The following is a 12975-nucleotide window of genomic DNA, read 5'->3' on the forward strand; positions in this document are numbered from 1 at the left end:
TCTCAGTCTAATTCCTAACCACAGAAACCAAGTGCAGACACTTTCAAAAATAACTAATATAAACTCTTCTTATCGCACTAATTGTATCAACTTCTTATAGGCTTTGGACAAACCTATTATCTCCCTAAAGACCTGTTATATAAGTAGTTGACCTGAAAAGGTTTCTGTTTCTTAATGGGGGCACATAAAATTTGTAAATAGATCCTAATTAATAGCTATTAGATTTTTAACTCCAATGGACTTACCCTAGAGAAACGTTCTTTAATGCGTGCGGCATTTTGCTTTAAGTCTATGTATATAGTAGACATCTGCTTAGATTCCATCTGAGGAATTTTTAAGATGCTGATAGTGCTTCAGAATTGTCATTTTACATGATGCTTATATTAAAAATATTATCACATAACTGAAAGAACCAAAACTAATGCAACTCTTTGTTGTAATATTGCACAGTCTATAGTTTTGCACCAGGCACAGAAAAATTGAATATGTCTTAGGTAATTCATAGGTAAAATAATTATTCTTCCAATAACCTGTCTCCCAAAATAATTGTTAAAAGATTATATTTGTATTAGCAAAGGATAATTTCTGGAAAACAGGGCATACAGGGGCTTTTGTTTTTCAGTTGCTCTGCAAAGGAATTGATTCAGTTACTATTCATGTAAATACAAAATAGCTAAAAGAATAATAGAGAATAAAAGAAGCAGTAGAAGAAAAAGACACAAATATTTTATGCTACCAGAAATAATCTGCCATATATTAATATAAAAGCATTATAAAAGATAATCACCTTGTTTGTACATTAGAGAGTATGAAAACCATATACATAGACAAGAAAAAACACCACAAAACTGTCTTTTGTTATTATTAATTAAAAATACATACTACACTACCTGAATATTAGTGCTTGCTATTTCTCACACTTTAAAAGCCTGTTTATTGAGTTCACATTAAACTGAATTAAGAAAAAATAAAATTGTGTAGATCATGCAGCTGGTGTATAAAGGACAAAAATGTAGTCTGGGAAAAATTAGTAACTCTAAGCCCATTACAGTTATACAAGAAGTACTAAATATGCAATGGTGTGTAATGAAAACTTTAGCAGAACTCACTGAGATTACAAGGCCTTGAAATGTTCTTAAAATCATAGCTGGTTCATGAAAAAGGTACATTTAGGATAAGGAGTTGTTCCTTTAATTGCCTGAAATTTTTTTAAACACCTGCTTTCACTGGCTTCAACTGTACAAATAAGGATGAAATGTTACAACTAAGGTGTAAGAAAACCTTTTTTAAAGTCCCAAAACACCTGCCTCTATAGTATCACATTTTAAATTGCAAACTAGTGTTCTCAGCTTCTATTCTTTGACCTGAAATCTGTCTTATGATGCTTTTCATTTATAATCGGTCAATTTTATTTAAAATAAGAATAATCATAATTTTAAAAAATATTAGAATCAATGTGCTATAATGATACTACAGACATGTGCATTTTATCATCCTGTCAATTATTTCATTTTCATCCTCAGTAAACCTATAATTTTGATTACAGATGTAAGATTCAATATTTGTTTATGTACAGACATGTTTATGCCGGTGATATACTTTGGGGTTCTTTTGAAAATACACTTGTTGTTGATAAATCGTCCAAACATGTCTGTGAGGACAGGTTTCAAAAGGTACAGAAGTGATTTTATATCATGATTATCTTAATTATCTGTGATTTGCTGCTAGAAGAGTTGTTCCAATCAGAATTCTCTTGTGCAGGACCTAGCCATCTCCCAGCTCTGCAATAGGACCTGTGGATCAGATCAACTCTGAGATTGAAATCAAAATTAATCTTTGTGGAGCTTTTGATCAGTTGGTTGGGTTTTCCTTTTGAAGGGGTGGGAGATTAATATCCTGTCTCATGAGATATGATCACAACCAGGTACAACTCAGAGTGTGGGGGTTTGGATTTTGAAAAATTGCCTGTTTCTGTAGCATCTTGAAGTTAGATCAGACCAACTATGATATGAAGTACAACCTGTATGAGACTCTAGCAAAGTAAATATGACTGGTTACCAAGCCATTAGCCAACAGAGAAGTTGTTTAGAAACTTATGTTGGCATCAAGTTCTATAATCATCAGGATCAAACGGCCTGTTCACAAGAGTCCCTGAGTCAGCTGAGACCTTTTTCATGTTAACATTACCTTTCAACAGATCTTCTAGTATCAGTAAAATTCCATGGAAGAGGACATATAATGATGGTATGCAAATATTCAAAGAGGTCAAGAAAAAATACTAGTATTGGATCAAGAAATCAACAGTGGAATTCACAAATTAAGACTGTGAAGATTTTTTGTGTTTCTAAATGCTGTTATAGCATGATATTTTAATACCATCTTCTAGGAAATACAGCCTGTCAGACAATCCCAATTTCATTTCCTTTTACTTATGTAAGATTTAATTTACAAAGACAGCTTGCTAAACATAATATTTTCTTATAGATATTTTTAATTTCACACACTATGTAATCACAAGATAAAAATAATATGCAGTATCAATAAGGCATATACTGCATGAATAATAACATCAGTTATTGCAAAACCTGAAAAAAAAAGATGTCTGTAAGGAATTATCAATAGCTAAAACAATCCAGTGGGATTTTTAAAATGTGGGGTCTCATCCCAATCTCTTTTGATAATTTAAAAGTAAGTAAAAAAATAAAATTGGTAGATGGTATGTACTGTTGAGGTGAATAATAATGAAGAGAAGGACAAGGCAGCATATGGAATGAAATGGATCACATGATTGAATGCTTTCAGAAAAAGTACTTGTGTTTTTGTACAATGTTATATAACATCTAAAACTAGGAACCTCGTAAAAACCTAATGTAAGAACCTCATACCTTAATGAGGATTAATGGGCTCTGGAAAGCATTTTATCCGAAAAACAGAGTGGCAAGATTTGCTGGGGATAAAGAAGCCTTATAAATTCCAGGATCATTCTGTGGCCTAACCAAGTAGCATGACTTTTGGAAGTGTAACAAGGTAACTAGGGCTAGAAAGACAATGGTGGGACTGAATTTGAAACACAACGCTCAGTTTTGACTTGCACAGATTAAAATTTAATGTTGAGAAACTAGAAGAGAATTTACCAAGTTAGAAAGTATCCATAAAACAAACCGAAGTCTGCTGAGACACTTTACGTCAAGTGAACTGAGAAAAATCAATCTTTATAGGTTTGAGGGAAGGAGAAAGGTTTGCTGGGTTGTTTGTTTGTTGTTTGTTTGTAAGGGAGACTTAGACTTGACCATATCATGTTCCATAGGTAATTTCTCAGGGGAAGAAATAAATATTTCAGTTTGGAAAATCATTAATATGACAGGAAAAAAACAGATAACACCTATAAAACTGGAAAAGAAAAGCCATAGGAACAGTTAACCTTGAATACTGTCTTTTAAGTTCTTCTTGATGTTTTCAAATCAAGGTTGCACACTTCCTTATAGACCTTTTCTGCAAGACATTATTTTTTTAATTAAAAGTATTGGATAAATAGAATAAAATCTAATGTTTGTGATACACCATCATCTAATCAAACTTGTATATCATAGACGATTCAACAATGTGCCTTAAATTTTAAATTCTATTAATCTATTAATCTCTGTCTCTGGAGGAGAGAAGAGTAAAATTTAAGGAAACTGTTTCTTAAGACAATTCTTTAAACACAACTTGTCTACTGCTTGGTTAAACTAAACAGACAACAATTCGTTAGGGAGGGAGAATAGAAACTGGCAAAATTTTTAGTAAGTCATAGGCTAGAAATAAAATACTTATTATAAAAATTGAAATCTCATAAAGATTATCTGCACAATTTTATGATTGTGCCATACAAATCAAACATGGATTATTTGTTTTCAAACTTCTAAGCTGAAAATTCATACCAGAGAATGTTCGCAAATATTTATGCTCACAATTTTTACTTTGCGTTTCCATAAAGACAGTGAAGTATTTACTTTCCATATCATCCACTGGTAAAAGGCAAAATATACAGCAAGAGTGGTCCTCTGTTCATAGCATATTGTGAAACTCCATAAATACTGAAAACTTAGAAACTTATCTAAATTTTCAAATTAAATCTGGCTTTTAAAGAATATGAAGCTTATCCTTGAGAATTCAGTACTTTATTAGTCCACCTTACCTGGAATGTTATCAATCAGTAGGTTTTTTTCCTGCCTGTGATTGATGGTCTTTACGTACCTCCCCAAAGAAAATGCTACAAAAATACAAGTACAAACACAACCTTCCTTTAAATCTAATATGGTCACTCAGTTACGTGTGTTCATCTTTCCTAAAGGTATCTCATCACAACAGGATCACTCAGTGCTTGATAAAACACCAAATATATCAAACACCAAACACTGTGAGAACTGTGCTCCAGATTAATTCTGAACTGCACAAGGGGGGATTCAATTACTTGTTCCCCTATCTTCCACAACAGCATAACTTAGTATAAATTGAAAGAATTGACCACTTATGAAAGAAAATTGATAATAAAGGTTGGCAAATTGTTTCTTGCTTTAACTTCCCTTAATCTAAGTTAAATCAGTGTTCTTACAATTTACCAGCAGGTTCTGTAGGGCAGAAACACCATCTGGTATTTGATGTCCATAGCAGACAGTTTCCTTTGAGAATTTGATGCAGAGTGAGTAAAGATACAGGGCTATAATTCTATGCATCATAGAATGGGTCAGACATAGAGATCCCCGGGCAAACGGATATCTGTACTGCTAAGACCACACAAAATGGCACATAAAGGCATGGACTACATTTCATCTAAAGGTATTATCTTAATACTATCCTATGTTAATCAAGTTACACAGCTCAGATATGAGATTTACCCGCGCAAACTGCTTCAAAGAGAGACACGTTTCCCTGCCTTTCCAATTCCACACTTAGCAGAGTGAAGACCTACCCTGAGTCAGAAGATGTAAGGTGTCTGCAATTATAATGCTGAAGTTATAGATGCCTAGCTCACAGTATAAGACCAGAATAGGTATTAGGACCACATAGATGGCATGGGCAAAGTTCCACACCTCAGAACTAAACCCAGAACTACCAGCACTGAGCCTGTGGCTTTGGACTTTAACAAGAGAAAACAATGAGTGCAAACAAAATCCTGCACTTGTGTCCACTTCCAGTTAGCACCAGTCCTTGAACCTACCCAGGAAATCAAGCTTGGTCCTGCTTTCTTCATGGCCTGTGTTGCAAGGAACATTTTCACAGGACAGAACTTAGAAATCATTGAACCAGAGAGAAGTAACTGAAGAAGCAGAACCGCTTTGCCCAACCTCACAGTCATTGGCTGGAGAAGGGAATATGTTAGGTAACACCAGGTTCAGAAACTGGGGGCTTCTATCTTTCAGTCACTAGATGTACTCACAAAATCTGGTGCCTAAAATTCCTCTCATTTAAAAAACATTAATTCTCAGACTTTAGGCATGGACTTTGTCCCTAGCAAGAAAATTAGAAACTCACAGCTGCAAGATCACTCAGCAGCTAGATTATGCAATGCTTACATATCTCCAAGGATGCTAAATGCTCCATTTGGACTGATGAAAAGACTTAAGGCTGTCTACTCAGGTATATGAAATATTCGTATGTTTTAAATATGTATGCAAAGCTATTAATCTAGTAGCTAGATATAGGATAGAACAAATGTCATTTTAAAATCTCTTAGCAGCTTTTCTTTTCTTTCTTATATGCCTTTCCAGTAGCTAAATAACTAATTTCTAGTTCAGCGGCGTATCTCAACTATCCATTATGCAAGAATATAATGGGAAGTGCTTCTACTTGATAACAGCAAAGGCAGCAGAGGCCAAGCTCTTAAGAGCTTGATGATTACAGTGTTTGTAAGCTTTCACTCACCACTAATCCCTAAAAGAGTCTCTCTTAATTTTCCCCAGTCTTAAAGTTTCCTGTAGGATTCTTGTTCTTATTTTGAATTTAGAATTGAATAAAGCACATATTCAGTTTTTGTTAGATTAGTGATAGCACAACATAGAGAACATACTTTAGGAATCTTAATCTTTGACGTATAAGATGGAGCCACAATTCAGGTCAATTTATTGTTGCATATAAAAGGACACACCTGTTCTCTGTTCACAAACAAGCTTTTGTTAGCAAATAGAGTAACTAACAGTGACTGAAGCAAATCTGAGAAAAAAAAGAACTTAAAGAATAAACAACAGGAAGAAACTAATTAAAATGTGCTCTTCCCTATACATTTGACTGCAATTAATGTTGTGTTAAACAAACCAATTAAATATATAATTCCTTCAGACTACATTTTTTACGTTACCATACTGAAACTAAATAATTTATAGATACAGCTCTACACATCTACAGAGAGTGTACTTCCAAGGTATGACATATTCCTGAGATTTAGAGGTAAGTACACATATCTACATACAGCTATAAAGACAATAGTACTTAATTTCCTATTTAAAATTTGTTTCTTTTTTAGTATATTTTTTATTGGAACTTTTGAAATTATGCTTTATGTAAAGATGATTTATATCCATACACACACCCACACCCCAATCCTGTGTAATTATCTACAAACACACATGGATCCATAACACTGTTCAAAGGTTCATTACATTTTATGAGAAGTCTGAATTTTTGATATCACCTGCAACAGAAGCATATTGAAGTGGTATGTGAAAATGACATACTTAATCTTACAGTAGTTCCTGTAACTTCCAATTATCTTTCCTTGAAACAATGAAGAACTCAGTACATCTCCTAAAAGTGAGGGGTTCTTTAGTCTGTTTCTTAATTGGTTTTATTTGGTCTCACTTACTGGAATTGAATGACACGGAGAAAACTCAAAATAAAATGCAGAAGTGAGGATGAGTTTTTTATGAAAATGTAATGTATTTTCATTGGCCTATGTTAACCTGGTAAATAAAAGAAATACATCCAGATATTTAAAATTACAGATACTAGTTCATAAATAAGGATGTTAAATTCTTTCTTTGAATCTAAAATGCAAATCATTAAGGAAAGGAAGAGGAAAATTTATTATTATTATATATTCAACTTGCTTTCAAGGCTATGTCACTGTGGTGGGGGGAAACAGTTTTTCCCCCTGAAGTTATAAAATGGTAAAATCCCAGGGGATGGTGACCCTTGAAGTTTTGAGGTTTTATCCAATGAGTGCTTCTGCAAAATATAAACATATCACAAGCAGAATGGAAGAGAAGCTTAGTTGTAGTTGGGTTGTAGAAGAAGTGGCCATGTTGTAGGAGCCACGAGGAGAGACAGCAGCAGCCCCACTGGGGGCTGGGCCCCCCTCCAGCCCACAGCGGGGGGCTGCAGGGACTTGGAACAGCGTAATGCTGGACTAAATACCTGTGGCTCAAAGCTAAAAAAGTTTTCTCCACCGTGAGTGAGCAGAGACAGAGCAGTGGCAGAAGCAGCGTCCAGAGACTGTGGCTAAGAGCCAAAAGATAAGAAAGCAACAGCACGCAGCCAAGGAAGGCACAGAGAAGGCAAGGAAGTCTGAGAGAGCCGAGAGAGAGAGAGAGAGCAGCAGAGAGAGAAAATTAGGATCTACTGAGAGGAAGTTGGGGTAAGAACTGAAATAAAACCTTATACCCCTCTGAGACCTCCGAGAAAGGAGGGAGATGGACTTCGGCTTGAGAGGAGTCGTAGAGTGCAACATGCACCAAGGAGAAGAGCTGAAAAGCTCAAAGCATCCTGGAAAGCTAGACCGGGACAGAGAAGGAACGCAGAGGGAGTGACCTTGGCCCCCCGTCGCTGCTGCTGCCAAGCCTAGCGGCCTGAGACAGAGCACAGGAGCTCTGGTAGAACTCTTGAGGCAAAGGCTTTCAATTGAATGCTGCCCAAGATGTTCTGACTCAGGGGTGACCCCCCTGAGGAAGAGACTTTCACAAAGATGCCCCTGCGCTTCGTGACATGACCGTGGTGAAGCGAGTTTTGTCCCTGCTACGCAGCCCACAGAGGAAGACCCTCATTTGAAGATGAGTGGCTGAGAGGCTTGGATACCCCTCATGTGTGCTGGCAGAGATGCAGCTGCTGCATGAGAAGAGCGAAACAGATAAACCTGCTGCCTTAGAGACATTGCTGCTCTGAAGAAGGGATCTTTCCTTCTTCCCTCCTGGAATTTTATTTGGAGGGGAGAAGAGGTTTGATCCATTGTAAATACTTATGTCATGGTAGAGATAATTAAGATTGCATATAATGTATGTTAGTATTTATTTGTACAGTCATTGTAATATATTCCCTTTTCCCCATTTTGAGTCTTGTGTGGTTGCCTGGAAAACCCATCTCACATTGGGTTGAGATGTGGGAGGGGGTTTAGACTAGGGAATTGGATTTTGAGGCTCTCAAACCATGACAGTCACTTCGCTTTTCTATAAACTTTTGCTTTCTTAGTTCAGTAGTGTAAGAAATAAATAGAAGAAAAGCAGTTCTAAGTCTAATCAAGTATAGATTATTTCACTTCACATGCAGAAGAACCTTGAATTTCACTGTTGAGCAAGATGAAGCACTCTCAGAGGTTATGCATCTTTCCCTGTTGCCACCCAGAAAAGGCTTACTGTTTATAAAAAGGCAATTCCACCATACAGGAATAACTACATTCATCACTGAAAAAATACATTTTATTCCCATGCCTACTCATAACACTTCTGCTGCTTTTCTCTTCTATACAACAAAAACAATATAGAATAATCAGGTAGTCTGCAGTGATAGAAATACTGGTATTTCATTTACAACTTTTTTTAAATTCCTGTTTGGTTTTGCATAGGATAAAATAGATAAAAAAATGACTCTGTTAACAACTGAATATTCATACCTAACAGGAAGATTCAATTATCTTCTATTATTTTGGATTCATTTAAATTGTTTCAAAGTGTTTAAAAGCAAAACAAACCCTTCAAGGAACCACCTCACTGTACTAGAAAACTTGCAGATATGTTGACCAGAGGTGATGAAGACGATAAAAATCATGCCTATTTCATACCCTGCACTTTTGGAAAGACATTCTCTTTTTGATTAGTATCTACTGCTCAAAACAGAATGGTCTAAAAAGTTAACTTCATCGGTAAGTCCTTTTAAAATCAAGCCACATCTCACTTGCCGACATAGGATTTGGAAACTAAAACATTAAATGAGTAAGGCTCAGCAACGAAAGCAGTCAAGGCAGAAAGGCATTTATATGAGAAAAGACTTGTTCATTCAGCCTGCATGGAGCTACATAATCCCACAATTTTTCTATTACATTTACACTGTGTAACAGAGTTAAAATTACTTTTAACTGCAATTCTGTATTAGTCCACAAAGCCATGAAAAATATTATACCCAGGTGCTAGGTTTGTTTAAATAGAAGAAAAAAATAGTCTACCAATTTTTAATTTACTGCTATAATACTTGAAGCTAAAAAAAACCCCAAACAAGAAACAAACAAACAAAAAAACTTTTTCACTGCTTGAAATAGTTTTTTTAATAAAAACAATACTCTTGCTTTTTCTAGAGAGGAATATTCATTTCTCTTGCATCAAGATGCAAACTGAAGAACCTTATAACTTCAGATCCAAAATACATCAATAAAAATTGGAGTGTTGCTGTCACCATTTCCAATCTCCAACTGATTCATTTCAATTTTCCATTAGGTAGGATGACTATATGGACACCTATGAGATAATAAATGCAATCCAAGAGCCTGATTTCACAACAAGATTGACAAGATGTAAAATTTAAGATGCACTAAAAACTGAACTTCAATATTTATGTGAACATAAATTAACTTCAGGAGTCCTTGTTTTCTACAACAAATACGTTGCTTTTCATCTCCCCTTAATATGATTACATCTAAAATGTAGACAGGCACTATCATTTATCACAACTCCGCAGATTTCAAAATTTTAACTGTATTGTGAGCACAACTGAGAGAAATTCTCCTAATCCTGAAAATGTTTTCAGGAGTACAGTAATGTCTGCCTGTGGATGGTTGACCCTGGCTGGAGGCCAAGTGCCCACCAAAGCCTCTCTGTCACTCCCCTCCTCAGCTGGACAGGGAAGAAAAAATAATGAAAGGCTTGTGAGCCAAGATAAAGTCAGGGAGAGATCACTCAGCAATTACCAACATGGGCAAAGCAGACTCAACTTGGGCACAAATAATTCAATTCATTACCAAGAGCAGAGTAGAATAAATGAGAAATAAACCCAAATATTAAAACACTTTTCCCTCATCCCTCTCTTCTTTCTGGGCTCAACTTTACTCCTGATATTCTCTAACTTCTCCTTCCCCAGCAGTGCAGGGAGATGGGGAATGGGAGCTGCAGTCATTCCATCACATGTTGTCTTTGCCACTCCTTCCTCCTCAGAGGGAGGACTCCTCATACTCTTCCCCTCTCACAGGGAAACAGTCCGCCATGAACTGCTCCAACACGAGTCCTTCCCACTGAATGCAGTTCTTCATGAACTGCTACAGTGTGGGTACCTTCCAAAGGGTGCAGTCCTTCGGGAACAGAATGCTCCAGTGTGGGTCCCTCATGGCATTAATTATTGTGTCTCTTGTCAAAACATAAAATAACAAACTACATGGCACTAACAATGAATTTATTTTACATTAATCTTTCAATTGAATAATTCCATGTTTCTACAATGAATTATAGTAATACCACATAGCACCATGTCTGGGTTTTAAGGTTGTTTGATCTGCTTCCATACTTGTGAAAAGCACTACTTTACAGTTGCTATTATAAATTCATTTTTATAGGAAAAAAAAAGACTATGTGGGGAAAGTATGTATAGAAAGTTTGAAAATACCATAATGAAAGAATTTTGTATTATTTTAAAACTATGTTTGACACACAAAAAAAAAAGCATTGGGAAAAGTATACATGTAGCAACTGAATAGAGAAGCATTTAATATAGTTTGCATGTCAGTATCTGTGATTCTTATGTATGTTATCTATTCATAAAGTATATTCACACAAAAAGTATTATTTGTAAGATATATACAGGCACCAATTTCCCTTGAAAGCTGAGTTTCTAAAAGAGTCTAAAAAGCAGCAGGAAAATCAAATCTTTTAAAGTACAGAAAAATAATATTTTTAAATTAGTCTTTTGAAACAGATTATTTATTAGTATTTGACATGATACCTATATTTGCAACCAGCCTCTGGTCCTGGAAATTGCCACTAAAATTTTAAAAGTTGTCTGTATGGAAATGATAACTCTAGCCTTACACCTTAGGCATTATACATTCACTTGTAAATATTTCTTAACACTGCCACGCCACATAAAACATAGCACAATGATCAACAGTCACATCTAAAAAAATCTTACTTTTCTTAAATTTTTAATTGGTTGACTAATATCAGACCCATTAATATAGTTTAGCCACGATTAGGTTCCTCAAACATAGACCTCTAGTAAATCAAAGTACATTTGCCCTAACAACACTCTTTAATAGAATTATCTCTTTTAGGTTGATTAAAGCTAGTGCTGTTGTGCCTAGCAGAGCAGCAATTACTGGTTTAGATCTATATTAGTTAAAGTTTACTGTTTAGAGACTACCATGAACTTTGCAAGACTACTTCTGTACTTCTCTAGCCCTAACTTAGATGAAGCAATTATATTTTATTATTAAAGAAGTGATTTACCACATCATTTTAATTGTTTTCAACTTCTACAATACAGCTATACTCTTGGACTATATGATAGCGTACTGTGGATAATAAAACAACTCATGGTCACAACAGCCTAGAGTGTTCTAACCCACTGCACTATGTTCCAAAGCATTATACTAAAATTTCCAAGTAATCAGTGCAGAATTTCTGAATAATTCTCAAATGAAGTTTTCCACTTCAGAGACTCACAAACATTTTCTACAGTAAAGCATCCTAAGAAATAATATTCCGTGTGTGTGTCCTGACAAAGGCAATTAAACAGCTACTATGCTAATGGAAACAAAATCTAAATCTTACCTGAGATAACTCATTAGTGTCCACAAGTCCATTGTTGTCTGAATCAAAATAATTGAACATTTGATCTACAAGAAGTTTCTTTAAAGCCATTTTCTCATCAATGGTTTTATCTTTTGATTGGGCAATGTACCTCTGATTTTGCAGATCCAGTAACATATTTTTCACTTCAGTGTATTCAGTAGGTTTACATTTATCCCCTGAAAAGAAAATACACAAAACAAGACTATTTTGAATTTGATTTCCTATTAAGAGTTTAAAGATAAATTTAAAAAAAATTGAAAAAGCAAAGGCTATTAACTTCTTATAACAATACCAACAGGGTTGCTTTAAGAGTTAAGGAATTCATTTTGTAGTAGTTTGATCCATACTATTTCCTTGTCTGGTCTTCAGATTAAGGTAAAAAAATTTATTGCAGCTTTAGATTCTTTCTTAGGCAAAATTTTCTGTGTATAGAAACTAAGGAAAGCTTTATCAGTTTCCAAGCCTGTGCTTTTTTCATTTAGACCATTCTAGAAAGGTTCATCTTAAGTGTTACCTTTGGTAAAGCATTTTGCATAACAGTAGAAATGTAATATATACAGGAAAACGTGCAAATATGATAGAAAATGAAACACTATATATTTCATTATAATATTTGACTTCAGAAAGCAGAAGTTATGCTTGAATGCTCATAAGCTAGCTCTACCTCTTCATTTACTGGACGTACCAAACTTATTTGAACAAGAAAAGTGGTATTGCCAGAGGAAGAGAAAGGATATCTTTGACAAGATCTGGTTTATTCTTTTCATTATCAAGTCTTCTATAAAGTGGAAATTGCTACAGCAAGTGTCCTACATATAGTAATTACAGTCAGTACTTACTCTAAACCAAAGCACAAAATAGTGCATGCCTACTAATTCTCTTAGATCAGTTGCTGCATATTTTAAATTGAATAGACAAACTGTTTAGAAGGCCTTGGGATTTTTTTTATTAAAAT

General features: G+C 35.0%; 1 protein-coding gene across 5 annotated transcripts in view; it reads right to left on the reverse strand.

The window, feature by feature from the left end:
- FSTL5 (follistatin like 5) overlaps positions 1 to 12975 on the reverse strand; it is a 291375-nt gene that overhangs the window by 126229 nt on the left and 152171 nt on the right. For all 5 annotated transcript variants that reach the window (XM_017806036.1, XM_017806035.1, XM_017806033.1 and 2 more), the window contains exon 5: positions 12000 to 12196. In XM_017806036.1, coding sequence (XP_017661525.1) covers positions 12000 to 12196 — 197 coding nt within the window. The remainder of the gene's footprint in view (positions 1 to 11999; positions 12197 to 12975) is intronic.

This window comes from Lepidothrix coronata, unplaced genomic scaffold (genome assembly GCF_001604755.1).
Source record: "Lepidothrix coronata isolate B3197 unplaced genomic scaffold, Lepidothrix_coronata-1.0 Scaffold13, whole genome shotgun sequence".
Taxonomy (NCBI): domain Eukaryota; kingdom Metazoa; phylum Chordata; class Aves; order Passeriformes; family Pipridae; genus Lepidothrix; species Lepidothrix coronata.